Source organism: Falco cherrug, chromosome 8, assembly GCF_023634085.1.
Source record: "Falco cherrug isolate bFalChe1 chromosome 8, bFalChe1.pri, whole genome shotgun sequence".
Taxonomy (NCBI): Eukaryota; Metazoa; Chordata; class Aves; order Falconiformes; family Falconidae; genus Falco; species Falco cherrug.
In genome coordinates, this window is record NC_073704.1 from 18,160,836 (window position 1) to 18,186,648 (window position 25,813).

Sequence of the window (25,813 nt, forward strand, 5' to 3'; positions counted from 1 at the left end):
TTTATCACCCAGAAAAGAGATCATGCCTTCTCTGTTTAAAATTAGATGTGCTTTGACTTGATCATTACTGTCATAAATCTCAGAAACTGCAGATACCAGGGTTTGATGAAAACTCCCAAGTCTGCTGAATTGTTTTAGTACAAGCTATTTTTCCTTTCTCAACCACCTGCCTGTGGAAGCACTTCTGGATTGTCCTGCTAACGTGTTCTTCAGCTCCTTGTCTCAGTGCTGGGACCTGTGATTCTGCATTTTATCAGAAATAAATAAAGTGGGATGACTTCAGTCTGTCAGAGGCATGAGAGGCAACTGTTTACAAATTACTTTAGGAGCTCTCCTGCTGAACTAGTGTCATACTACAGTGTCTTACCCTAAGCCTAGGGATAGTTAATAGAAAAAACTAATGGGAATTCTGAATTTTCTTTCAAAAATTTAAATATTCAGTTTTATTGAAATGTCACCAGTTGAATTTACTGGCCTCATAGTCGATCAAGATGAGATTAACTTGCTGCAAAAGGTCACTGAAAGGATTCCTTTTGTATTTCTAGTATGACCACATGTATTATTTCCAGGTGAAAACCTGGAGCTCCCAGAGTCAAATGTTTTCTTCCCTCCATGGCAGGTGAAATATGAATTATCTGGGATAATTCATATTATGGAGGGAGGGTTTACGAGTGGTTTAACCTGGTGAGGCTACGATGCTGAGCTGCTCTCTGAAGGAGCCAGCCTTCTTTGTTGGCTATAGAGGGGTAAAGGGTGTTATAGTGGTCATGAGGAGTACATCCACCTCGTCTGCCCAGCTCTGAACATGTGTAGTCTTAACTGGGCATATTCCTTGCCCTTACGTTGTCATATCAATGGAGCAGGGCAAGGCACTTCTTCATTTTTTGGTTTCCCATCTGCAAAGAGGGGACAGGAATATTAAAATATCTCTGTAAAAGACTTAAACATTTTTCTGACTGCAGGAGATTTGTATTGTGCAACTGTGTTGCATGTGTATGATAAGCCTGCACCAAACCAGTTTATTTTGTAGTGTAGGTGATAAATTCTGTTTTTAAAAAATCTTTCTTTTGAGGAACAGCTATATATGATTTGAGACATTTAAGGCAAAAGACAGAAACCTGTGGCCTGGAAGCTAGATAAAGCACACAGTTGAAGCTAGATAAAGCACACAGTTTAATCATATATTTATGCCTATACAAATTTTTTTTCTGTTCATTTATGAGTTTAGCACTGGTCATTAAATTTTTTGAAAGGGATAGGCTTCCTTCAGCAAGGAATATATTCTGGTCTGTGATTTAATTAGGGCAAGGGCATAATGCAGATGTCAATAAGGAACTTCTGTGGAATTATTTTAATATGCACAGGCAAAATTTATTTATTCATAAGTATTTATGCTATAGAGAATAATTTCTGAATACATTTACACTGTAGGTTAAAAAGAAGGGAGCATAAGGGTTAGTGTTGGAAAAATTTGAAAAGTCAATATTGATATTCTGACTGCACAGTAAAGATACACAGTAACACACAGCTATGTTAAATAATACGTGACTACTTCTAAGGTCAGCTACTTCATTGCTAGACCAGAGCCCAAATCACCTTGTTAAATACCTTAAGGAGTAATAAACTTCAATCACTGAAAGTAACAGAAAGTGAAAATTACGTGCATGGTCAAAATCAATCTCTTCTGTGAAGCTGAAATAGATTTTAACAGATTTAGATAATAATTCTAAGAATTTCTGCTGTACTCTAAAATTCTTTTACAGTACTGAAAAAACATTCTAAGTAGTTTAAAATATTACTGGCTTATTGCCTTTAATAGTGGCTGGTTTTCAGTTTCTTAGTAATTATGCACACTAATACAGTGGTACTTCAACAACAAATTTTCAGCAGAGGAGTAATAAAACATTTATGGTTATTAATTTACCCATACTAAAAAAAGTGTGCTGCTGCTTTGCTGCTCTTAAATACTGGATTTTGTTATTTACATGGCAAGCTTTGTATTTCTTGCATCAATTTTCATATCCAAAACCACAATTAGTCCAGGACTTGAGAATGCTTCTAAAAACAAATTAGAAATAGCAATTGTTGTGGACATAGTATTGCTCACAAGTGGAGGTGAAATGATCTATTATCCAACAGACCTGTTGTTTGTCCCTCAAACTGATCAGTCATCATACTCCACAAGAATTTCTTGTCAGCTAGAAAGCACCAAGGAATAAATACAGTTCAACATTGCTAACACCATTAAGCCAATGACCATGCAAAAAAGTGGTAAGGCATGGAATACATCTAAAATGTCATACAAGCCTGAGGAGTATCTGATGAATGACTAAAAAAACCCTCAACACTTATCAAATAATAAAGTAATATGCTTCAGTTAGTGACAGATTTGGGAATTTATATTTGGAAAGCTTTTCAAGCAGGAATTAAAAATTATCTATCAAAGACTTGTGCACTTATATTGGACCAGAATAATTTAAAATATTGGGGTACTTCAGCAAACGATGATACTTCAGAAGTTCTTCACTGTGGGTTTATCATGGTTCTTTTGTCCATCAGTAAGGAACAAATTATTCCCCACAAAGTTTATAGACATCCCTGGGGCAAGCCCTGTATGTGACAGCTCATTGTTCTGAAACCTGCGTTCCCAGACTGGCCCAGTAAGACCATTGTTGTGTTTGTTGTAACTTGTGGAAAAAATTCTTCAAAGAAATCCAGAAAAATACCATAATATTTCACATGTGAAATTATTCTTTATTTACCTGTGCTTGGATTCCTTTTGTAGCCCAGCAGACTGACAAGTTATAACTGGGAATTTTCTCATTAAAAAATCAAGTTGCTTTTCACCAAACTTTGTCTGGATAGACATTTTTTAATTGGCATTATTAATATCAATGTTGATTTTAAAATTAAACAAACACTTTACTAGTTGTACTGATTTTAAAACCAGGAAAAAATCTTTTGTTTTCCCTAGCATAATACCCTACAAAGGGAAAAAATACTTTTCTTTGTTTGTTACTGTCTCTATACAGTGTTCTGTCCACAAACAGTTGTTTGTCATAAATGTTTACTGGTATCGATTTTAAATTATTAATGGCAATATTTCTAAAGGCTTTTCTTTTTACAAAATATTTTACAAAAGGAAATATAAATGTCCCCCAAAGGAAGAAGGCAGTGTCCTTTAGAGGCTTTTGTCATTGCCAACGAGTTGATATTAAAGCTAGAACCTTCTTATAATTTAAACTCCCAGAAGTGAAAAATGGGAAACAGACGAGAAATGTTTTTCTGAGATGAATCTGTTTGGCCACTGGGTGCCATCCTTGCTCCACTTTAAAGCTGATTGCCTAGCAGCATTTCTGTTAAACTGTAAAATCCTGAAAAAGGTAATACTAGTGCAATTTCACACCATCATAATGTTTGTATGTGTGCATGTAGTAGAATATGTTAGCAGCACAGGCAGCAGTGTCCTTTTTGTGTGAGTCACCAAGAGACTCAGGAGAAGTATCTTCACAGGTTCAGCCGTGTTACATGCACAGTCTTATATCCAGCAATTTTTCTTTGCATTCCTCCATCAGCTGGTAAGAGCAAGGCTGTGCTGAAAGACCTATTCCCACCCATGAGTGTGTGAGTGTGCAGTATTAACTTAGGCTTTGGGATTATCTGAAGGAAAAAAATTACATGGATGCACCCTTGTTTTCTAGATCAATACACCCCTAAATTTATATTTGGGGTGTATGGCTCCGTGTCACCCAAGCAAAACTATATCTGGCATATATTACGTAAAAAATATTTGTGATTACAGCCTTCTACAGGTTATTTATTATGCTGTTTCATTGTCTGCCTAGGGGGGCATTCCTCCATTGTCTGAGTCTCAGGAAGTCTCATGTTTTAGTCTGGGCAAAATCCCAGGCAGAATAAATGTACTTTCTAACAGAGAAATTTGTCAGTAGTTGTGCAGTTTTAGTCTTTCAAATTTAAAGTGTAAACACTTTAAATGTATGAGAAATAGACTCTAGCACTTGTCTTTCTTGCTGCAACTGTACGGAAAACGTGCAGATTGTACTTCAGGCAAAAACAGGAAACTGAGTATTTTATGAGGCCATTTCTGTGAAGTGTTCCGTCATCGTGTGCTTTGTGACCCAGCTCTGAACACACATGCGTGTGCACACCCACCCACCCTCCAACACGCACACATGCCACCCACCCCCACCATACATCACCTTTAGGCACACCAAACAGGGTAACTCAGCTAACCCTGCTTTCTGTGCTGCCATGCGGCAGCTTATGTTTTGTCCCAGGCATACAACAAGCTTATGGGCACACAAAAACCCCCATCCCAAAACAACAAGAAAAGACTTCTGTTCATGGCCTTCATGAACTCTACTGTTAAACTGATTTCAGGTATCTCTACTTGTGTTATCTGCACTGACCCTGAAAGAGACCTGTTGCTGTGGGTGGCAGTAAGGAAAGGTTGTGGCATAATGACAGCAACCCCATGGTAAGTTGTGGCAAGACCCGGTCTGTCGGGAGTGCCTGCCCCAGGGTCGCATGGCAGCAACCTGGGGAAGGTGCTGATGAGCTGGGTGCTGCGTGGCACAGCGGTGCAGTAGGGTCCCAGATCCAGCTCCTTGCCTGGCTGGTTTCTCACTTACCTGTACATTAGCTACCTGAGTCAGTGGCAGCACCCCACTGCTTTTTGCCAGGCATGGACAATCCTCAGGGTCCCTAAAATGGAGTCACGCAGACAGACCTCTTCACGGAGATTTGTACCCCCTCGGCTGATGCTGCGGCCGCTCTGCAGCACTGTCTAAGCATAGGATAAGATGTTCTATTCAAAACAGTAATTTGGCAGATGCAAGGTGCCTAGAAGAAAAGGAACAGTTGCATCAGTCAAATATCGTAAGAGTATTTTAATAGGGGCCGGTTAGCATGTACTGTAGGGCCTTCATTAAGAACCTCACGAATGACAAGCAGCAAGTATTTATGGCTGTGTTGCAGATGAAAGCAACTTTTGTTTAAAGAAAAATTATAAAGCTAGTAATGTGTAGGTAGCAAGTAAAGAGCTGAAACAAATATTTAAGTACCTACTGTTTTTGTTGAAAGAGCAAGTACTTTTTTATATATTTTTTTTTGGCAGAAAATGTGTTGATTAGGCTGTGTGCTGTGTGAACTAGAGCTCTGTGCTGCTGTGCCGGGTGGGTGCGCAGGCTGCCTGTTGGCCTGCTCCATGGGGTGCAGGGGGCAGCGGGGGAAGTGCATTCGCATTCTGCTGGGAGCGGACTGGCGTTCATGTTCACATCTGACCGGCAGAAGCCTTGCCCAGGATAACTCTCCTGGCTTGTTAAAACTGTAGCAAGATGAAGCTCTGGATTTTTTGAGAATGCTTTTTTGGGCAGCCCTGCGTGCTCCTAGGGTGTGATTTATGGATTCAGAATAGGATTTAAACCTGCAATCAGAACTTGATGAAAACTAAGGAGAAAAAGACAAAAACATGTTTTAAGGATTATCACTGCAATGTTCTCTGTAGCTTTTCTGTAAATGTATGTTGTAAGTTTGAAGGTGTTTTCAATATTATTTATTGCTATCTGACAGTATTCTGCTATAGCTGTCACTCTAGCGGGTCTGAAATAGGACTTCATCCCAGTGGAGCAGTTGCCCGCTCATATATTTGCATAACTTTCACCACCAGTCACTATACTGCCAGCCTGATTTGTCGCAGGTGCTCAGAAAGAAAATTTCAGTGGCCAGCAGGAACACAGTCCAGCCCTGTTGCTGTGCATTCCTGCAGCACCACCACGGCCCCACAGTGGTATGTGACCAGTGGTCCTGCAGATTGGCTCAGGTGCTGCTGGAGTACACTGGGATAGAAAAAATAGCGTAATACCAGTGTATACACCGTTGTGGCACTGGTGGGGCTTTTTAGGTTTTATTGTTTCTTTTTTAATTTTTTTGTGTGTCTGTTCTTGGTAATGCCTTCACTTCTTTCTCCCTCACATACTTCCTCACTCCATGTGTCCAGCTGAGAACTGCAGGGCACAGCTTGGACTGTTTGCCACCAAAAGAGCCAGTTCCATTCTGTGCCTTCACATCATGTCCTCTGTGAGAAGAACCCTGACCCTGTTCCTTCAACCCATAATGAGGTTTTTCCTCTTCTGAGTCTTCAAGGAAGCAGTCAGAGCCTTCCTTCCCCATCCCAGGTATCACTGTGGGGGAGAAGACTATGTTGCATCCCTCTTCCCTCACCCTTACAAATTTATAGGCATGAGGCAGCCTGCATTACCCATTCTGCTCTTCATGGGAGCAACAAAGCTGACTGCCTACCAAAACCAAGCAAGGCTGTTGTGGGAAATAGCAGCTTGCATGCCTCGGCACTTTTGTATCAGGGAAATACTTGCCCTAGGTTTGCTGCTTGTGTTTGTTTAAAATTCTGGGACGGAGACTGAATAGAGTCCTTTGTATGAGCTTCTCATCTGCACCAATGGCCATAAAAAGTCGACAGTTGCTAGCCTGTAGTATGTGACACACTGGTTATTTCCTAATCACCATAAGCCAAAAGGACGTGAACACTCCCTGGTGCGCCTCAGGAGATCATTGTGTCAAATGTGCATGCCCTGTAAAACTCCAGTCCTAGGCTGCTGTGGTTATGGACTTTGGCCTTAAGAATAATAGATGCTCAGACCATTAATTGCTTTTATTTTATGTCTCTGCTCTTTTAAAATAGAAATTTCTTTTTCCTTTTATAGGCTGCCATATATTTTATTTCTGTGTACTAGGAAACACCTTTAACATCCAGGATTGATTCTTGGCAATGTAAATAACGTATTTTGTGTCTTCTGTTACAGTTTGTAACAAAATTTTAAATGTAATATTTTTATTCTGAAATTGATTATTCCTTTTGATGCATCCCAGTTTCAGAAAGTGGCATGTTCAGACAGGATTGATTCACTGATCCAGAAAAATTCAAATACTTTTAGCTTTTTAGCTGTAATTCTGGGCTTACCTTTGGAAATAGTATGTATAATTCTGTAATGACATATCTTCCCTTGTCCTTTTAAAAATAAAATTATAAGATGACAAATCCTTTCCTCGGGCACATATAGCTTTATACCAAAAGCAGAAAGTAAATACCATACTTTTGTCCTAAGCTCACAGTGCATGATAAAAAAACCAATCCAAAATGCTATATTTGATAGTGATATATCGCTTAATGACTACTTATTCTGATAAAAGCAGCAGAATAAATAGCTTTCTTAATGCCAAGAAGTTTCTCTTTTAATTAAAGCAAATACCAGTATCCATACTAAGCAGTAGTTATGTTTGGTAAATGGTCAAGCCAATATAACTTTTTGAAACAAGACTAGATGTAACTTTCTTTGTTCCATATTTCATGTCTAAATTACATGTTATACTGTTAATTTGTCAGTTGAGGATAAAGCAGTATGCACCACATATACATGCTTCAGCTGCAGATTTTGAAGCTGGATGCAGAAGTAGCATTATTCTCAGTTTACAGATGTAAAACTTTGACTAAAGCAAAGAGTGACCTTTTCCAGCAAAGGGCCCAGATACCTACTGTGGGACTTCAGGCAGAGTTTGGGCATTTGATTTCACAACTGCAAGCTCTGCTTATCTGCTGCGTTACACTGAAGAGGTTTAAAAGACGTAAATCATGTTTCAGGGATTGTTGATGTCTTTGAACAGTTTGATGGATAAAACATTCAGACAGTCTGGCACACAGAAACAGGGAGTCTGGTAGATCTGGCGGTGGCAAAGCATGTTGATGTGGCAGTGTTGTGGTCTCCTTATCTCATGTTTTTGTCCAACTGCTTTCAGATGAATCCAAAGCCCCACTCTTGTCTCATTCCAGTTGCCAGTTGTGGTTATCTGAGTATCCCTTCATACAGTGACCTCATTCAAATAATTGGAATTTGGTGAAAGCAGTTGAGGGACAAATAAAGTTGGGGGATTTTAACCCTGCTTGACCCAGGGGTGTTGGACTGGCTGGTCTCAAGAGCTCCTTTCCAACCTAAGTGATTCTGTGCGGTTTCACTCCTGAAGGCGGCAGCAATGTTAGTGTGATAATCACACTAAAAATTCATTAGAATCAGAATCCAGAGGTTAATACATGTACATACTTGAAGTCTCTTCCATACCTACTCTCCTTTACTGTAAATATTATAAAATTTACTTTAAATGCTGCTGTCCTGCTTCTGCTGCGGTTGGTCATTGGAAAAGAGGTGCTAACTCAGCACTGTGAAGGGCAGAGAGATGCCAGCCGCAGTCTGCAGTAACAGATGGAGGTCTTTAAAAACCAGGTTGCTCTGGGCATTAAAACATCCCTGAGCTGAAACATTTGATTCTTTCCCCTTTGGAGAGAGTAAGAAATGTGTCAGACTAGAACATGACAGGCTTTGGTCTTCCATGGCTATGAAGAAGTGCAGAATTTGTCCACTACTGGTAATAACTGACTATAAAGATACATTTTAAAAATGCCTGTGGCTATAAATATAATCAAGTATTTTAGAGGCCTTTATGTGTGGAAAGAACCCTTTACAAATAAAAACCTTTGCCATCAGAAAATACTGTCTCCAGTATAGTTTGATAGAAGAAAGAGACATAAAGAAGGCCTTACATTTAAATATTCTCCACTTTGATGCTTTCTGTGCGGGTTTTGATGATCAGCCTTTAAGGTTTTTCAGTTCCTAATCTTCTGACAGAGATTCTAGGTGAAGAGATACTTGAAAGGGTAGTCTTATTTTTTGGTGTATGTCACGTTGTCTGAAGCTCCAGTTTTGCTATAAATGAGGTCTAGATCCTGACACACTATTGAAACAGTACATGAGCTCCTGACTCAGACGGTGCTCCCGGGAGTTAAGAGGCATACCATATTGTTTTGCCATTCTTTTGCTACATCGGGACATATATTCCATGGGATATCTTTATATGTGTTAGGTACATTCAAGTTTCTTAATACTTTTTTCCCATCAGTCTGGCGGTATTTTCTGATTAGGAAACCTTGCTAACCGTTCCACATGTCATTGTCGATAGGGCTATATGGTAAGTGGACTATATTCAGTAGCTGAAGTTATTGTTACAGAATAGTTCTGATATCACATGGGAAAGAAGCTGAGCATACCAATTGGCAGAACGTGCTATTATTTTTTCACAAAGCTATACTAATATACTTATCAGTAGGTTTCAAGATGCTTTCCTTGCATAATAGGCACAGATGTCTTATCCAAACAGGTAGTGAACTGAAGAACGGAGTTTAAGGTGGCACAGCAAAGTAGGATTTCAGTCTAGTGTTTTCTGTGTTTAGCTGGACTGCTTCCATGGTAGTGAACGATTTTACAAGGAGAAAGAATGTTTTCTGAAGAACCCACCAGTTTCCTTACATCTAACTTTATTACTTTATCAAATATGGATATAGAAGATTGTGAAGAGTATGGTATTAGAAGAGCTAGTGCAAAATCATTTAGTAAGCCTTCCCTGTCAATCCATGGGATGTTATTTTTGTCCTGTGTTCTTAGTATCAAATGGGATCATATTCATATATTCATATAAATGTAATGCTGAATGAAGTTACTACAATCAGGCCCTTGAGCTGTAGGTGCCTTCTGTTTAAGAAACTCCTTAAGCTGCCTATCAGTGTGTGCCAATTTGTAGGAAATAATGATGGAATAAGAGGATTATGGCAAGATGAGACAAAATGTAATAACCACCTTGAAATTGTCCTCTCTCCATCACTGACGCAGACTGTCATTCTGCTATAGGAGGCCACATTCTGCTATAGGAGATCATTAAATACCCAAATTGATATTTGGTCCTGACATGATACAGTTTTTCCCTAAATATAAGGAGTTACCTCGCTCTGACCATTTTTTTATGCTGGCAGCACATGACCTGTCTGCTGGTCTCCACTGGCAGTACATTTGACTAGCTGGAACGAAAGGCTTTTGCTTAGTATAGCTTTCACATACTGAAAACTAGGCTTCCAACTCACACAGGAAGTTTGGTTTGTAAAACTGTGAGGACCATTAGGGAAATCCATAAAGTTTCTTCCCTGTTCGGAAGGACTGGTAATGTGTTTCCAGATCCTAAAATAGTCACACCTATCATGATCTTACAGCAGCTATCACACCTACAAGTTATTCAGGGCAGCAAGCTTGCCCCACTTCCTTTCAGCCAACTCCAAGGGATCATTCTTGTACTATTTATAACTATAAACTGGTTAAAATTTAATTTGTAAGAGGACATTGAATGGTATATGCTTTCCACATGTTTTCTCAATAGCAGTATTGACCATTAGAAAAGTACTGCTGTGGTATATGGCAGAAACTGAAAGCAGAATTGAAAGGAAAACAATTTGCAGTAACAACCAAGTTGAATATAAAACCTATCTCTCATTCAGGAAATATGTTCAGTAAGAGCAGCACAAGTCTCCCTTTTGCTTGTGTTTGATTGATTGTGATCGCTTTGTTCAGCCCTTAGAGTGAGAATGTTGTAAAATGCTCTGTGTATGTGTGTGTGCTTATTATACTGCATTTTTCTGACATACATTTACACATGAACACATACTGCCCAGAGAAAGTCCGAGTGCTTACCTTTATTGTTATCTGGCTGCATGCTAAGGATATAAAGAAACCATTTAATATAGTGTATGTTTTATACATACTTCCAAAATTGTGAAATAGTTGTCTTCAGCAACACTAAGGTGTACACATCAAACAGTAGCTTTTATTTTGAGTATTTAGCCTTTCAAAGTTTCCCTATAGCTTTGATTCTTTAGTTTCCTAAAGTTTTCCTTTTTAGGTTTTGTTCATCCACAGCAGCCCAAAGGCTTATTATACTGAACCAGAAACATTATTTTTCTATTCCCATTGGCTGCCTTTTATAGTGGTCAGAATTGGGACTTTATTGTTAGTAGAAACCACTTTGATGTTCCATGTGTTTGGAAGTATGACGGTCATTAATGACATATGGCCCCTTCACAATGACTGGTGTAAGGTCAGGCTCAACCAGCCACTCCTCTCCTGGCTGTTGACTATACCAAGCAGGCTGTGGAACCGTTTACACGATAGCAGAGAGCAATGAGGAAAGGAAGATCTGTCTCCAATCCTGAATTTAGTACAAAGGTGCTTTTCCTCCTCCTTGTATCCATCCCATCCCACGCACATCTGACTGTAGGGTAGCCACAGACCTTGTCTTTATGCTGTCGTTCAGGGACAGGACTTGCTTTTTTTCAGGCTGCTTACAAGTGGTGATAGTTTCCCAGTCTGGTAACTGCTGAGTTTGCACTGTATTAAGCAAGACCAGTTGCCTTCCATGTGCTAAACCAAACTTGTGTTCATGGTTACTTTCAAGACCAATTTTTGCTTTAGTACCAGGGGGTATGGAGATGTGACCAGAGGAGGCACATCCGGCTTTAATTTACCATAAGCTCACAGAAGAGTCATGTGAATTTTTCTTAGGGATGAAGAGCATTGAAATTGCTTGGTCCGCAGGGTAAAAAGACTCAGAGTATAATGTTCTTAATTGTTTTTAGAAAGGGGAACTTGAACTTCAAAATGTTCAAAAGGAAGCAAGCCTTTTAAGTGATTCTAAATCACTGGGGTGCTTTAAAAAAATAATTTCACTGTAACTTGAATTTTAATTGCCTGCCCCTTCCTCTTACTGTTATGGTACTTTCATCCCCTCTGTTTTCCTGGAAAAAAAGTGTTGTTATTGCCGTCTATTTTAAGAAATCCACTGGAATTTCTCCTGCAGTGCAGCAAAATTTCAGGGATGTATATGTTTTAATATTTTGTATTATGAATAATTTTTATATCTTTGTAATTGCATAAATGAAGTTTTAATGATTGCTGTCCTATAAAGCCTGGACTGCTGCATTACTAGCATAAGAAGCTGAGGACAGGCGATGCCAGGTGCTGCCAGAATATTGCTGCAGCCCCACAACATACCATTTTTTTTTAGCATTATTCAAATTAGTCTCAACACTCATAATTCTGTTGTTTCCTTTTTATTGCTGTTGTAAAGCGAATGGTTCTTTTATACAAATGTTATCTCCTGGCTATTAATTCAGCAGTTATTTTGGATTATGGCACTCCTGTTAAATTTAGGAATGTAAAACCTCATAAATATTTAAAAGTTTCAGACTGACGTGGGAAGAAATTGTTTTTGACTTGCTTTGTTAATATCCTGTTGTTCAGTTTGTAATAGATTTGGAATATATTGTTATTTCTCTACTGTTTGACAAAGGGAAATACAACTGCGGTTGAGCGACTGCTTGAAGTGTTCTCCCTGAGTTGTAACAGGCTGGTAAAAGTGTTTGTTTCCAGTAAAAAAAAAAAAAAGCAAGAATATCTGTTTTCTTTTAAGATGACAAAAAGTATAAAAATTTTAATCAAAGCCCACTGCAAAGTTAATGAAAATGCAGCAGTAGGCCTGTAAAGATAATCTCAATAATAACAATTTCAAGTGGGTCTGCTTACAATCAAGTGCTTCTGTTTCAACATCTTTGTTATTTAAACTTCTGTCTAAGGAATAAACAAGACGGACAAACGCGTTTCTTCCCTCAGAGACATTTTGTAGAGAGTGCATTTACTATGCAATGAGTGTATTCATCAGCTAAATATTAGTATGCATCTTTAGTATCCCCCAAAGCTCTGAAGAATAACTGAATGTGACAAAAAAGTCACAGTTTCTATAAGACCTCTGAATGTCTGGACAGCACAGCCTCTGGGTCAGTATTCCTGTTTCACACCTAACCGTATTTTTGTTCATTCTTTACCCCAGAAGTAAATACGTTGCTTTTCAGCCAGATCTTAAAGGGTGTTGCTGTGTAACTGCAGTTGGGATCACCTAGAAGTATTTCAATAATTATTCAAAAAAAGATGCTAAATTGATTCAACCTGGATAAGTATGCTAGCAGATAAAGTGTGCAGTTAACAGAGCTTACATCTCTGCCTGCACGCTGCAAAGGTTCTTCAGCTGTGTCCTGGGATGATGCCTGACTTGATGGGTTTGTTGTATTTCGTATGTCAGTGAACCTCATTGGCGTAATGCTGTGACTTGTGGTACTGGGGTGGTTTACTGGCTGCTGAACCAAAAGGACTTTTCTTCTAGCTAGCAAGTAAGTTCACGCTGCAATGTTAATGCTATTTTATGGCAGGTGTGCACAGTCATCTTCTTACATGGTATAGCTAAACCAGCTTAATCTCCGCATAAATTAATTATCAAGGTGGCACTTTCCCTTTGGCCAGAAAAAGCTTTTTACAAGACAGTGACTTGTAGTTAGGGTACAATATTTCAAAACACAAGTTTTCAAAAAGGAAACCATAAGGTGGTTGCATAGAAGCTGTAACTGTGAAGGTGAACTTACAGTTGCATGAACAAATTGGTGTTTTGAGCAAGTGAGTAGCTGCATGTGCCACACCAGCTGAGTCCATGCGATTTTTGACTAATTCAGCATGGTCCAGCTCATGGCCTGTGGGCTGGATCCAGCCCCTTTGTGAGGTTTCTACCTGACCCATCGCCTTCTCACAGCAGGAGACAGGGAACAGATGCTCCTTCAGCAAATGCAGCCTCCTCCACCTGCCCTCTCTAGGGAGGTGAGTGGCAAGTCCGAAGGGGCGTAAAGAAGGGCAAACAAGCCTCTGAGGGTTGTCAGCACCTCTGCCTGGCTCCCACAGGTGCTGCCACCGGGCCAGCCACAATACATCTGTGTGCGCAACTGTATACGTTAGGCAGTCGTGCACACTCATTTGTATGTTTTGGTGTGCGTGAAAAGCTTATTCCTCTCCTACAAACAGAACAGGAGTCTGCTGTTACACGAACAAAGCAAAATGTAAGGCTTTTGCTGTTATTGACTTATTACATAATCAGCATTTAGCAAATTATTTTTATTTTTCTTTGAAAAGTGCTTCCCCTACACGTTTCTTCTATTAACTTTTTTGTTGTTGTTCTATGAATGTGTAGTGAACAGTGTAAAGCAAAGGGCACTTGTATGCTTATGAATGTAAAGACATTTGGATGAAGAAATTCTGCAGAGCAGTATATTTACTTTGCATTTCTGAATGGTAGCAATTAAAATTTCCAGCTGCTGGCTGTCCAGATGTTTCTTGCATTACAGCATTGTAATTTGCATTGGAATATATTGTGTTACTGCAGTAGCTATAAAGTGGTCAGCTCTCACAGTCTAAATGCTATATGCAGGCTCCAGTTGGGATGGTGAGCATATTTCCTGATCGTACCGGGTTCTTCTCCTTCCCACTGTTTCCCCACTCTGTTAGCCTGACATGTTTGTATTTCACAGATGAAGACTTTTATTGCTCGGCATTCAAATCAAGCAGGGGATTTATTGGCAGGTCAGAACTGATGTATGGATGCTTTCTTGTAAGAGTGACACAGAAAAAAAGACCCAAGTTTTGAATCAGAAGTTTCCCTTTCCCTTTGGCATTTTCAGGCAGCAAACATCCCTCTGGTGTCAGAGCTTGGCATTGATGATATCCATTTTGATGACTTCTCGCTTGATGTGGATGCCATGATTACTGCAGCCCTGCGGATGTTCATGGAACTTGGAATGGTTCAGAAATTTAAAATTGACTATGAGGTAACCATCTGCGCTGCAGAGATATCTGCTGCTTTTGTCTTGGCACTGCTCTGTCCATTTGTACACATTTAGTAGCCCTGATACAATTTGTACTTTTCATTTCAGACGCTGTGTAGGTGGCTTTTGACAGTTAGGAAGAATTATCGCATGGTTTTGTATCACAACTGGAGGCATGCTTTCAACGTCTGCCAGCTAATGTTTGCCATGTTAACTGTAAGTATCCAGCTACACAGTCCCGTAAGAGCTTTTGCTGCCACATTGCCTTACCTGTCTAAACATTTTCCAACATTTTGATTTCTTTTCTAGTTATTATGGAACTCATTCATTTCCAACAGAAATGCACACGGAATTTATTCAATTTAAGGTGGCACGTATCTGACAAAACCTTACAGTGTTTTAGTGACAGCGATATCACAGGCACATTAAAGTGACTAAAAACAGATGGCAGGCTTGGAGTGAGCTTGTTACTATAGATCTTGGTCTTACAAAAATGCTTATCTTTTGGAACTCTTTGATTTGACGTTTATCTCAGACTCTTAAATTGCAAAGTACAAAACCAAGGAAGATTAAAATCCCAGAAGTATTTATTATGTTGGTATTTATTACCTTCTCATCTAGCTTCATCTTAGTTGTAGAAGGTATTGCCTTAAAACATTTTAAGATTATCTTCCAACATAGTAATCTAAGTGAATCTCGTGTCTCCATTGGACACTGTAACACTTCTGGGTTTTATTAACATGTATTTCCACCAGTACCTGTAACTTCTTTCAACATACAAGTAAATTCTGTTGAAAGTACCACTGCTCTTGCTCTCTCTCCCTACCCGGTAGCAACCTTACTGCATGAAATAACCCATATTTGGCTAGTTAATTTCTGTAAATGTATCGATAAAAAGCTTGGTGGTCCTGGGTATTTAATATTCTCATTAATATGGCAAAAAAGAAGCAACATGTCTGTACGCACACAACGCTTTCTGTTATACTTTGTATTTCGAGCTTGCCTTATCTCCAGATAAAACTAAGAATTCAAGTTTTTCCATTTTTTTCTTCATGTTTGGTTTTAGTGGCCAGCATCATCTGTTGTGAACCTTAAAGTGGTCATAGTAATAGCATTTGTACAGGTATTTATTTATCTGGGATATCATGTATTTGTTTGCTAATTTTTAATCACTGAATGTTTATGGTCTCGGCGCTGGCCAGTCTCTGCGGTGTAGTTAGCAGCTGGACCCTGTCCGTAGAGGTGGAGGCTCCACAGCCTGTGCTGTTCGCAGCACACATCAGCGCCGTGTAATGTGGACTTGAGACAGTGCATGGCCTGTTTCCTGCTCACAGGGCACAGCTGCCTGGTGCACGGGTTCCCAGCTGCCTCCTGTGTTTGGCATTGCCACTGTTGCAGAACTTCATGTGTCAGGCAAGGGAAAAAAAAAAAAAAAAATGGAGTATGACATCCCCTAGCAGGTGGATGTTGGTCTAGTCCTAGGTCTGTCCCAGCATTGTCGGTTTGTGGCGGTGAGCGTTTGCGGAGGCATGGAAAATTGTACCGTTCAGTGTGAGGCAAAGCAAACAGGGATGGTCAGCAAGGGAGAAGGGGTCACCTCCTCCTCTGGGCGTGAGGCTGTTCAGCTGAGCAGAATTAACATCGTTTCAGAAGGCACTTTCTGATAAACTCTAATGAAATCTCATGACAGTGTGTGGGCATCAGTCGTTTTTAAAGGTTTATAAACAACATGGGGGTTTTTTCAGTCACAGAGAAATGAAAACCTTTTTACTCTGAGGAGTAAGGGCGAAGTCGGGCAGTGCCGTTCAGCAGGGCATTACATTCGGTTCCGCCAAGCGCTGCCGCGGGTGGGGAGCCCTCCGACCTCACCCGTGAGGACCTCTAGGTGGCGCTCCGAGGCCAGGATTTCGGTGCGAACGAGGCTGGTCTCGGTGGGAAGCCCTGTCCCACCAGGCAGCTCCAGCTCGGCTAGCGGTGGCTGCTTTGGCAGCCGGCAAGAAGAAAGCAGATCCCTGCTGCTTCAGCAGCCACCAGCAAGCCTGCGAGGCCTCAGCCGTAAACTGCTTTCACCAGGGTTCTCAAAGCATAATTTCAGGATCCTTTTAGCAGTCAGCAGAGGGACACAACTGTCTGTGGGAGGTGATCCAGTATTTTTAAGCCAAGTCATTTCACTACCCACACTTTTCGTAATAAACCGAACAAGAAATTCCATGTGCAGGGCTGGATGCCTGTGCCCATGGCATTGGACTCACCGCATTTCCCACCTCGCTTCGCTGTGGCTCTGGCTGAGAGCATGTTGTCTTCAGATGTATGATCCGCTTGGGCTGCTCTCCCTTCCAGAGGTAGGAAAACTGGCCTTGTGAAAAAAGACACCAAGGAGAGTCAACAGACTGCTAATAGCACAAGGCTTGCTCTTACTCTGTGTGTCGTGGGCAAACCATCTGAGTTAGTATGTGTCTTGTTTTTTCTCTTGCAAAAAGGGGAAAACTCTCTAACCATTAGAGATGGGCTCTGATGGTCAAGAAGGCCCTGCTTTGTGCAGTTATTGTACCCTGTTCCTGATCTCACCATGACAGTCAGCAATATTGGCTGCACCACAAATATAAACCAATAAGCCTATTTTAGGTCATTTTCAGGTAGGGCTTGCTGTAGCATAGCAATGTTTAATCTGTAATGCAGTAGCCCCTAGTGGCCTGGCCGTGCTCCTACTGAATGCAGGAAAGGAAAATTCAGCTGGGTTTATCACGCTGAACAACAGAAATCCAACAAAGCTTAAACCAGTTGTTTCACTCCTTGGTCAGCGTTCTGCATATCTAAGGTGTGTTCCTTTATATCTAAGTATGTATTTTCTCTCTCCAGTTAGATACTGAACAATTATAAGCCCAGCCCTGCGCTTCCAGACTTGCCCAAATATTTTGAGGACAAGCGCTGAAGCAAAGACTGCTCCTGTTACAGAGGTCACATGAGAGTAAACTGCACGATCAAGCCCAGGCTTCATTATCAGTGCCTTTGCCTAACACAGTTCACATTGATGCTTATTTCAAAAATTAAAAATGAACACGCAAGCAATACAAAATTATAATCCCATCTGGTGTGCTAATAACAAAACATATAAATGTGGGGCAAGGTATAATGAATCCAATTCATTTCCTCACATGAAAGAATGACCTCCACAACTCACTGGAGACTCTGCCACTCATGAGTTATGGGTCATTCCTTTTCTGGTGAAAATAAATTTTACTGCACCGTCGTCTATAGCCATGTATTTTTTCTCCCTCTGTAAATTCAAAAAATGGGGAAATGAAATCCTCTATTTTTTTGCATTATGTTCAAAGCAGATACCCCCTGACCGTAACATTGTTTTAAATTAAATATTTTTTAAGTGAAATATGCCATATTTCTCTCATATAGTCAATGACAAGACTTTTGATTACATAAAATGTTGCATTTATTTTTGAGATATTGCTACTGTTAATAAATTCCTTAATCGGCTTTCCTACATTTGCAATACAGGTTGAATCCTCAAATTTAATCAAAGCTTGTGTTATGCTACAGAATATTTATTACAGCATCAACTTTATATTAAAAAACTTCTATTTTAAGTTGTTTTAACTTAGCCATGAATGTTTTCTCTAGATTGAAACAACACATGGCATGTTGTCAGTTACAATCCTATTTTTAATCCTTTTTTTAACAATAGGTGATGATTATTTGTTATATAAGAACAATGTTGAAAAAGAGAAAACACTGCTATTTAGAGAATTTCGTCTGCCTGTGTAGCTGTTACTGAAGCCAAAAAAAAAAGCAATCCCACTAGAAATCAAGATAATTCTTTCATAATATTCAAATTACTCTGTACAGCAGTGGATTCAACACAAAAGGAATCTTTTTTTCTCATATTTGATCATCTTGCTGATCTGTAAACACTGAGCACTGTTTAAAGCTTTTTTCCTGCACTCCCTCAGTTCCAACTGAAATGCATTCCTGAGCACCTGGGGGAGCTTAGCTCCTTGTACTGCCTACACATTAACTGTGGTCACATTTCAGACTGTAAAAACTTAGGCTGTTTGGATTTGAATGTGCATTTATTTAAGTAGAATTTGTGGTATTCAGGGTGAATAGCGGAGTTTTCACGTGGTATTGCAGAAACTGACTGGCATTTCTGAGTGGTCTGTAAGTTCCAGCCAGGTAAGGACGTCAGTGATCCCACTGATACTGTCTTTGTATCACTTAACCCTGCTCTTGCCAGTAGGTGGAATTCCATTGAAAATCAGTGGAATTCAGGATTTCTTGCACACTGTTAGTCTTCAGCCTTGGTTTCATCCTTGAATATAAATTTATTTCATATTCCTTTTATATAATTTCCTTTCATAGTAACTAGATCATGTGGCTAACTGAGGAGTGACACGGGAGACCAGCACTGTGGAAAGACAAGTGTTATAATTTTCCAGCTCAGCCAGTCTTTTTTGCAGGCATTATGCCCTTGTGCTTCTAAAGAGTTGGAGAGCCAGGTTTTTGCCTGGGTAAGATGCACAGCACCAAAGAGGTGGTGTCCCATACAAGCTCCAGCACCTTCTCCAGACAGGATCTGTTCAGGATGCCTGAGGTTAGCAATAACAGTAGTGTTTCTTTCCTGAAATGAGGCAGTTCAGGCAGGAAAACAACTATAGCAAGTATCCACAAGGAGAAGTACAGTGGCAACAAAATTTTTCTAGGATCACCTCCCCCATTCACACAGGCATATCTGGTCTGAGTTGCTTATGGGGATTTTCAATACATCAGTTCTCAAAATTCTTTCCCAAATTCAAGTGGGTGTCTGCACCAGAAACATGCCATTTGAAACATTTCCTCTTTAAGTCACGCTGCTTCATTTCATGTGTCCCAGATAACAAATCTCTTAATAGTTCATAACAATTCCATAGAGTATATTTTATCTGGCTTCTTTTTTAGGTCTTTTGATTTAACATCTCAGCTATCCTGACAGTAGGGATTGACTAAAATGGTCATCTCAGGATTGAAGAAATCTGTCTAAACACTTCTCTGAACAATAATTTCAAAATGGAATCAATTTTGGGTTTTATTTCTCTGATACGACATTCCAGTTCCTGTCTCAGTGTGTAGTTATTGGTGTGTGTTTTCAGCTCTTTTTGTCTTTAGTGCCTTCTGGGTAGTGGAGAAACAGTATGCTGGAAATGCAACAGAGAGATAATAACAGATCACTCCAAGGATGTTATCTATTCTGCTAACCATCTAACATACAGCGGGGAATATAACATGACAATAAAGCATTTATCTTCTCCTTACTGAAACATTCATGGTATCAAAACAAAGTTGACTGTTTCTTGATGGACTAACATTACTTATCCCTTTTGCTACTGATAGTTACAGCTGCTTTTTTTTTTTTTTTTCCTCTGCTCTCAGACTGCAGGATTTCAGGAGATTCTAACTGAAATTGAAATTTTAGCTTTGATTGTGGGATGCTTGTGTCATGACCTTGACCACAGGGGAACCAACAATGCCTTCCAAGCTAAGTAAGTTTTCTAATTCTTATTACTTTAATTTGGTTTTCTTCCACAGAAGAGCAAGAGGTGACCCAGAATAAGGAATGAAGCATTAATTTCAGGCCTCTTAGACCAGGGCCAGGTATTCTTATTCTCTAATGTAGTGAGGAACTATCCATCTTTATCATTCTCTGTTCTTTTGGGTAATTGCTGGCTTGTCCTTTGTGTCAGACTGTTGAATTGACACCACATACTGAAACGTGGTGCCAAAACTTTATGATCTTTTCAGGCTCAGTTGTTATTGATTCTGGTATTCAACCCAGGAAACACTGAAACTGTCTGGGTTGTTCTTGCTGGCTGGAATGCATGGCATTAAGCAAAACCATGTACAACTATTAAGAAGAAAAGGAAATGGGTAAATGAAATAATGCGCTCACAAAAACTTTCACACTAGTATAGGGAAGCATACAGAAAGCAATTGCTAGCTTATGAAGTATGAAACGGTTGCCATCGTGCTGGAGCTCTGATGCAAATTGCCTACAGCAGGTGGCTGGAATCGTTGCCTCACCACATCCCCATCAGCTGCGGAGCGCACAGGGTCCCTGCCCTGTAGCACTGCTGCCTCCCTGGCCTGCCCCACACACCAAAGCACACACAGCCTGTTCGGACACCTGCTGCGGTGGGCAGGAGTGGGCTGGCCACCCCCTGCAGTGGTCAGTACCCATCAGAACACAAAGCTGCATCTCTAAGGCAGATTCTTACATTACCTATATGAAATTTTGCTCCCCATACCATTTTCAATTCTAAAAATGAATTTTATTCTGTTCAAGGTGCTTGGGACCTGATTCAGCAGCCCTGACTTGCATATATTTTTACTTTCCAGGCTGCTGCCCTCAGGCAGAAGCAGGTTGGTGAAAGGTTTGAAAGTATTTCTTCTTACTGTGGTGGCAAGGGAATGCCCTTGACCAGGGTCAGATTCTTTCCAAAAATCTGCGTTCCCTGAAAACTGGAGGAGACAACAGGAAATGTCCCCAGACAACATCCTGGCCAAGTTGTGAAATAAAGCTGTCAGACACAGAGACTTCCAAATCCCATGTTGTTTTATGAACTCACCAGGTCCCCTACAGTCAGAATATGAGACCTGGAAGCTCTCTTGTGCTGCAGATCACACCATGCATTTTCAGCTTTGTCTGTTCTGCATTACTACTGATCCTCCAGCATGATGGGGAACTGGTCAAATGGTTGTCCAAAGATATTCAAAAGACGGTGTCGTGTTGTACTAGCCTATTTTTTCCTACCTTTTGCAGAAGTACTCTGCTGTAATGTGTGTATAGGCATGGGCAGCTGCATTCTGGGGGGGGGCGGGGAGCTGCCTCAGCGAACATCACTCAAACTGATGTTTCTGATACTCGCTAAGCTGCCATTTCCTGAGCTATTGGTGTTGCGGTACACTCTCAATGAAACAATGACACTGTCTGGATCTTCAATCACCATAGCAAGGAAAATCAATTGCAGTGCTCAACAGACAGAGCTCATGGTGCAAAGGTTACCAAGCACTGCTAGATGCCTTTTTGCAGCTGAGTCTTGAAGAGAATCAAAAAAGGAGAGACAAATGGGAAGGAAGCTCAGCTGATTGATGTTTATGTTCCTAATTTACAAAAACGAGACTAAAGATTTACATCCTGACCGTTTTAGGCTCTGATTAAGTTAACCACTTCTCCGCTGTAACATTACACAACAATATCTCTTGTGCAGGGGGATGGCTGAGTTAAAGGTAGAGATTTCAGAATGAGACTGCTATCACTTGTTGTTTGGCACCACAGTACGAAGAGGAGGCTACCATTTTACGACTCCATAAAGAAATTGTTGAAGACATTTAACAAAAGATGAACATTACCACACATGTATAAAACATCCCCAAAAACAGAAGCTGTATTTTTCATAACAGCAGCTATGATTTATTCCTTCAACCTGACATAAATTTAAGCATCACATTTTCCTATTTTATCTTCAGTGTTCAATACTGCTGTTTTGTGTGATGAAAGTTCAAGAGGTGTATGATGGAGGCAATATCACAGTTGTCTGAAATAGCTCTGTTATATATCTCAACACTACATTCTCTAGGGATGATGTTTCCTGGACATCCTTCTCTCTAATATAGCTGCTTCTGATAATTAAATATCAGTATGGTGCAGTTTTATAGTATGTGCTCCTAGGAGACTCTTTCTGTTTGTCTCTAGCATAATCTCTTATTTCGGAAAACCTATCTTGTTGCTTTAGGCTGGGTCCCAGAAGTGAAGTAATGGTGAACAGTAACTATTCTGACAACCCAGTTCTATTCTCTGCACCTCCCAGTGATTCACAATTTTATAATTGTAGTCTGTAGAGTTTTGTTCCTTAAACTTAGAAAACTCACCTGCTCTGTCCATTTTGAAGCTAATTTTGTTTTAGACAATAAACATGATGAGAAAATACATTCTAAAGAGATGCTAAACTTTACTTTTATATTCACCGCTCTCATTTAATGTTTTCTGTTTACCTTAGTATTCAAGCACGTGATTTTACATGCAGACAACCTCACTGCATTTGCAGTTGGGTTTTTGTTGTTTTTTAAGAGTTTGGGTTTTTTGGTTTTTAAGAGTTGTAGTTTTAAAACAAGTTTGTATTCACCCGTTGTAAGCCATTGCGTTTATTAAGGATTAAAAATAAAAAGTAGTAGCAGAACAGCCGGTCCTAGCTCAAGGATGTTACTGTTTGTCTTTACTGCACAGTAATGTGCCAGCGCTGTTGCGTCACTGCGGTGCTTTGAAAGTCGCATTACAAAATTTCATGTAGTTCCAGGAAAATCTTTAGTCAGCGGATGATATTTAGCAAAGTCTGGAACATAAATGTCTTGTATCTGGCTTTGACTTACTATTTTGATCCTGTCAACGGTCTTAAGTGTGGTTGCTGAAACAGAGTGTGTGGCTACGTGCTTTTGTTACTCAATTGTTTCTGAAACATGCTTCGTAAGCAGACGAGCAGTATTTGTTGACTCTCTGTGTTCTGTTTCAGGAGCGGATCAGCCTTAGCTCAGCTCTACGGTACCTCTGCTACCTTGGAGCACCACCATTTCAATCATGCTGTCATGATTCTCCAAAGTGAGGTACAAAAGCATTATTATTAATCTTGCTGTAAGCTGTTGGGCCGTTTCAGCTGGAGAAAGGAAATACCACACACAGTACCTTTTCAGTGCCCTCTCCTTGAGGGTTTATTTATTGGTTACCACAAAGGTCACAACTAGCACAAAATTAAACAACAACAAATGCTGATCATAGAGCCCAGAGATTATGTTTGTCTTATTCAGCTAGGGACAAGGAGAACGTATCCTAATTGTATTGTCAGCTTTTTTCAGCCTTCTTACACATATCCTGCTCAGTGGTTTATAGGCAGATGAAACAAGCTTTTACTTTTCCCCACAGGTGTTGTATTCAGAGTATCACAGTCATCCTTTACTGAACCAATTTATTTGACAGTCTTTCTGTAATCAGTATTTTTATGATGGTTTTGCATAATTCTATTAAATGATTTAAAAAAAATGAGTATCAGTGATTCTGCTGTCCAAAGTACACTAGTTGCTTTGCAGACAGATATAAAGACATAGTTCTTGCCTAGAATATCTTATGCATAACAGTATGCAGCATGCACTACCCCAGAGGTGTAGTGAGAAAAGTAGGATGGCTATGCAGTCCTTACAAAACAATGGGTGTGTTTTCTTAATTTACACAGATAGATTGTTACAAAATGCATTCAGTGTGTGTATAAAAACAAAAATGTTCGTGCAGCACAACTGGAGACCATATACTGATCTGCCGTATCTTTTGAAGAGCATCTGGGAACGTCCTGTGATCAGACAGATGGGAATGGGGTGATGGCTTTACTTCTGTGTACAGTGCCACAGAGATGAGTCATGGGGCTGTGGCTTTAGTGTTCAGTTTCTTGCCATTATATTTAAAAAGTAGACATAGGAACGGAGAGCACCAGCATGAGACTTAAACAGCTCAATCTGCTTAGCCTAGCCTAGCTTATCTAAAAGGTGATACTAGGAATTAAATGGCTCCTTGTACTACCAGGGAAAGGCATAAGAAAAAGCAGCATATGACAGTTAAACAGACTGGTTCGGAATAGGAAAAAAGGAAGGGGGTTTGGTTTGGTTTTTTGGTTTGTTTGGTTGGCTCGCTCGTGTCATTTTTTTCTCTAAACCAGTGAGACTGTTCAGCCTCTGGAACAAGCTTTCCTGGGAAACAGTGATTTCTGTAGTTCCTGAAATCTTCATTATGACTGAATGTGTCTCTGAAGACAGGCTCAAGACACAGGCAACTCTGAAAGTTTATAGCTCATGTCAGTCTATATGCTTTTCTTTATCTTTTTCAGCTTAAAAATCAAGAAATTTATGAAAATAATACTTTTTTCATTGGAATCTACTCCAGCTTCTTTCAGAGATATAAAATATTACTTGAAATGCAGGCCCTCCTCTTCGATCATTCAGGCAGCTTCTTCTCCAGGTGCTCATTTCTAGAAAATTAACTCTATGGGATTTTTATCCAGTAGATACTATTTGCTAATGGAACAAAACACCCCTTAGTCTGGAATAAATGCAGATTTGGATCCTCCAATCTGCTTAAAGATACACCAACTTTCACCAGCTGAGCTGTTGGTCTCCTCTCTCAAATAAGCTGAAATTAGATTATATCCTACCCACTCATGTTGATGTTGTAGTCTGTCTGCTATCTAGAAGGAAACATAGTATATTGTATTGTTTCTTTAGATTTTTATCATGTTGGGCAAAGGAGCTATTTATCCTTTACTCTTGACATCCTAACCTCAGTATAAGTGATCTTGAACTTTGTAGTGACATGGTTTTATACACCACAGAACAGGTTAGAAAGGCAACAGACATTACAGAATAACAGACGTACTCGGTAAATTACCCCTGTTGTAAGAGCTGCTATTTTCCTAATACATTTTGCTTTATTTTCTTCCAAGTACTTTGGTTTTAAAATTGTGTTTCATAAATAAGCCTTGGATTCTCAAATCCTTCTTAGTATTTAGCTGAAAAGAAATAATCATTTCATTGTCACAGAGAAGACCATCCTTTATGTATAGCAAATTATTTTTTTTAGTCCAACAGTTATCTGATCTATTAAAAACACCATCTCTACCTCCAGACCTTATCTCATCTATGTCCTCAGACCCTCATGGTAATAGCAATCCTCTTGCTGGAAAATTCTGTTTTTAAGAGCATTTTAATCTTCCTAAGCAGTAGATGGCGGTGCATACTGAATGTGTGCATTACAGTGCTAAATACCAGCAAAATAAGACTCTGTTTAGCAAAACCTCATTATTCTATAGAGGATTAGGAAAGAAAAAAAAGTGTAGTGCTGTTATGTCTTGTTACGTTAATTTAGTTACACGTGACTGATGCCACAAAGACCACTTCTTAAGCTTACATTTAGAATTTTCCATTAGTTTTGTTTCTTTCAGCTTATTTTCTCTAGGATTTTACAGAGAAATTATAGAAACTCTGTCCCTCTTCGTTTTCAGAAATTTGGTTACAAAAGGACCTTCCTGCTGTCAGACGGCAATATGAAATAATTTTGTTTCATTCTGGCCATAGAGCACCTTTCAACTTCTTAATCCATGATCCCTTAAAAAGTAGCCTGTT

At 39.7% G+C, this 25,813-nt stretch overlaps 1 protein-coding gene across 1 annotated transcript in view; it reads left to right on the forward strand.

Annotated features, from left to right (window-relative positions):
• The window catches only part of PDE11A (phosphodiesterase 11A), a 134,066-nt gene that overhangs the window by 78,967 nt on the left and 29,286 nt on the right, over nt 1-25,813 (forward strand). Inside the window, exons 11-14 of the mRNA XM_055718621.1 lie at nt 14,465-14,611; nt 14,717-14,824; nt 20,030-20,139; nt 23,164-23,254. Of these exons, the coding sequence (XP_055574596.1) occupies nt 14,465-14,611; nt 14,717-14,824; nt 20,030-20,139; nt 23,164-23,254 (456 nt within the window). The remainder of the gene's footprint in view (nt 1-14,464; nt 14,612-14,716; nt 14,825-20,029; nt 20,140-23,163; nt 23,255-25,813) is intronic.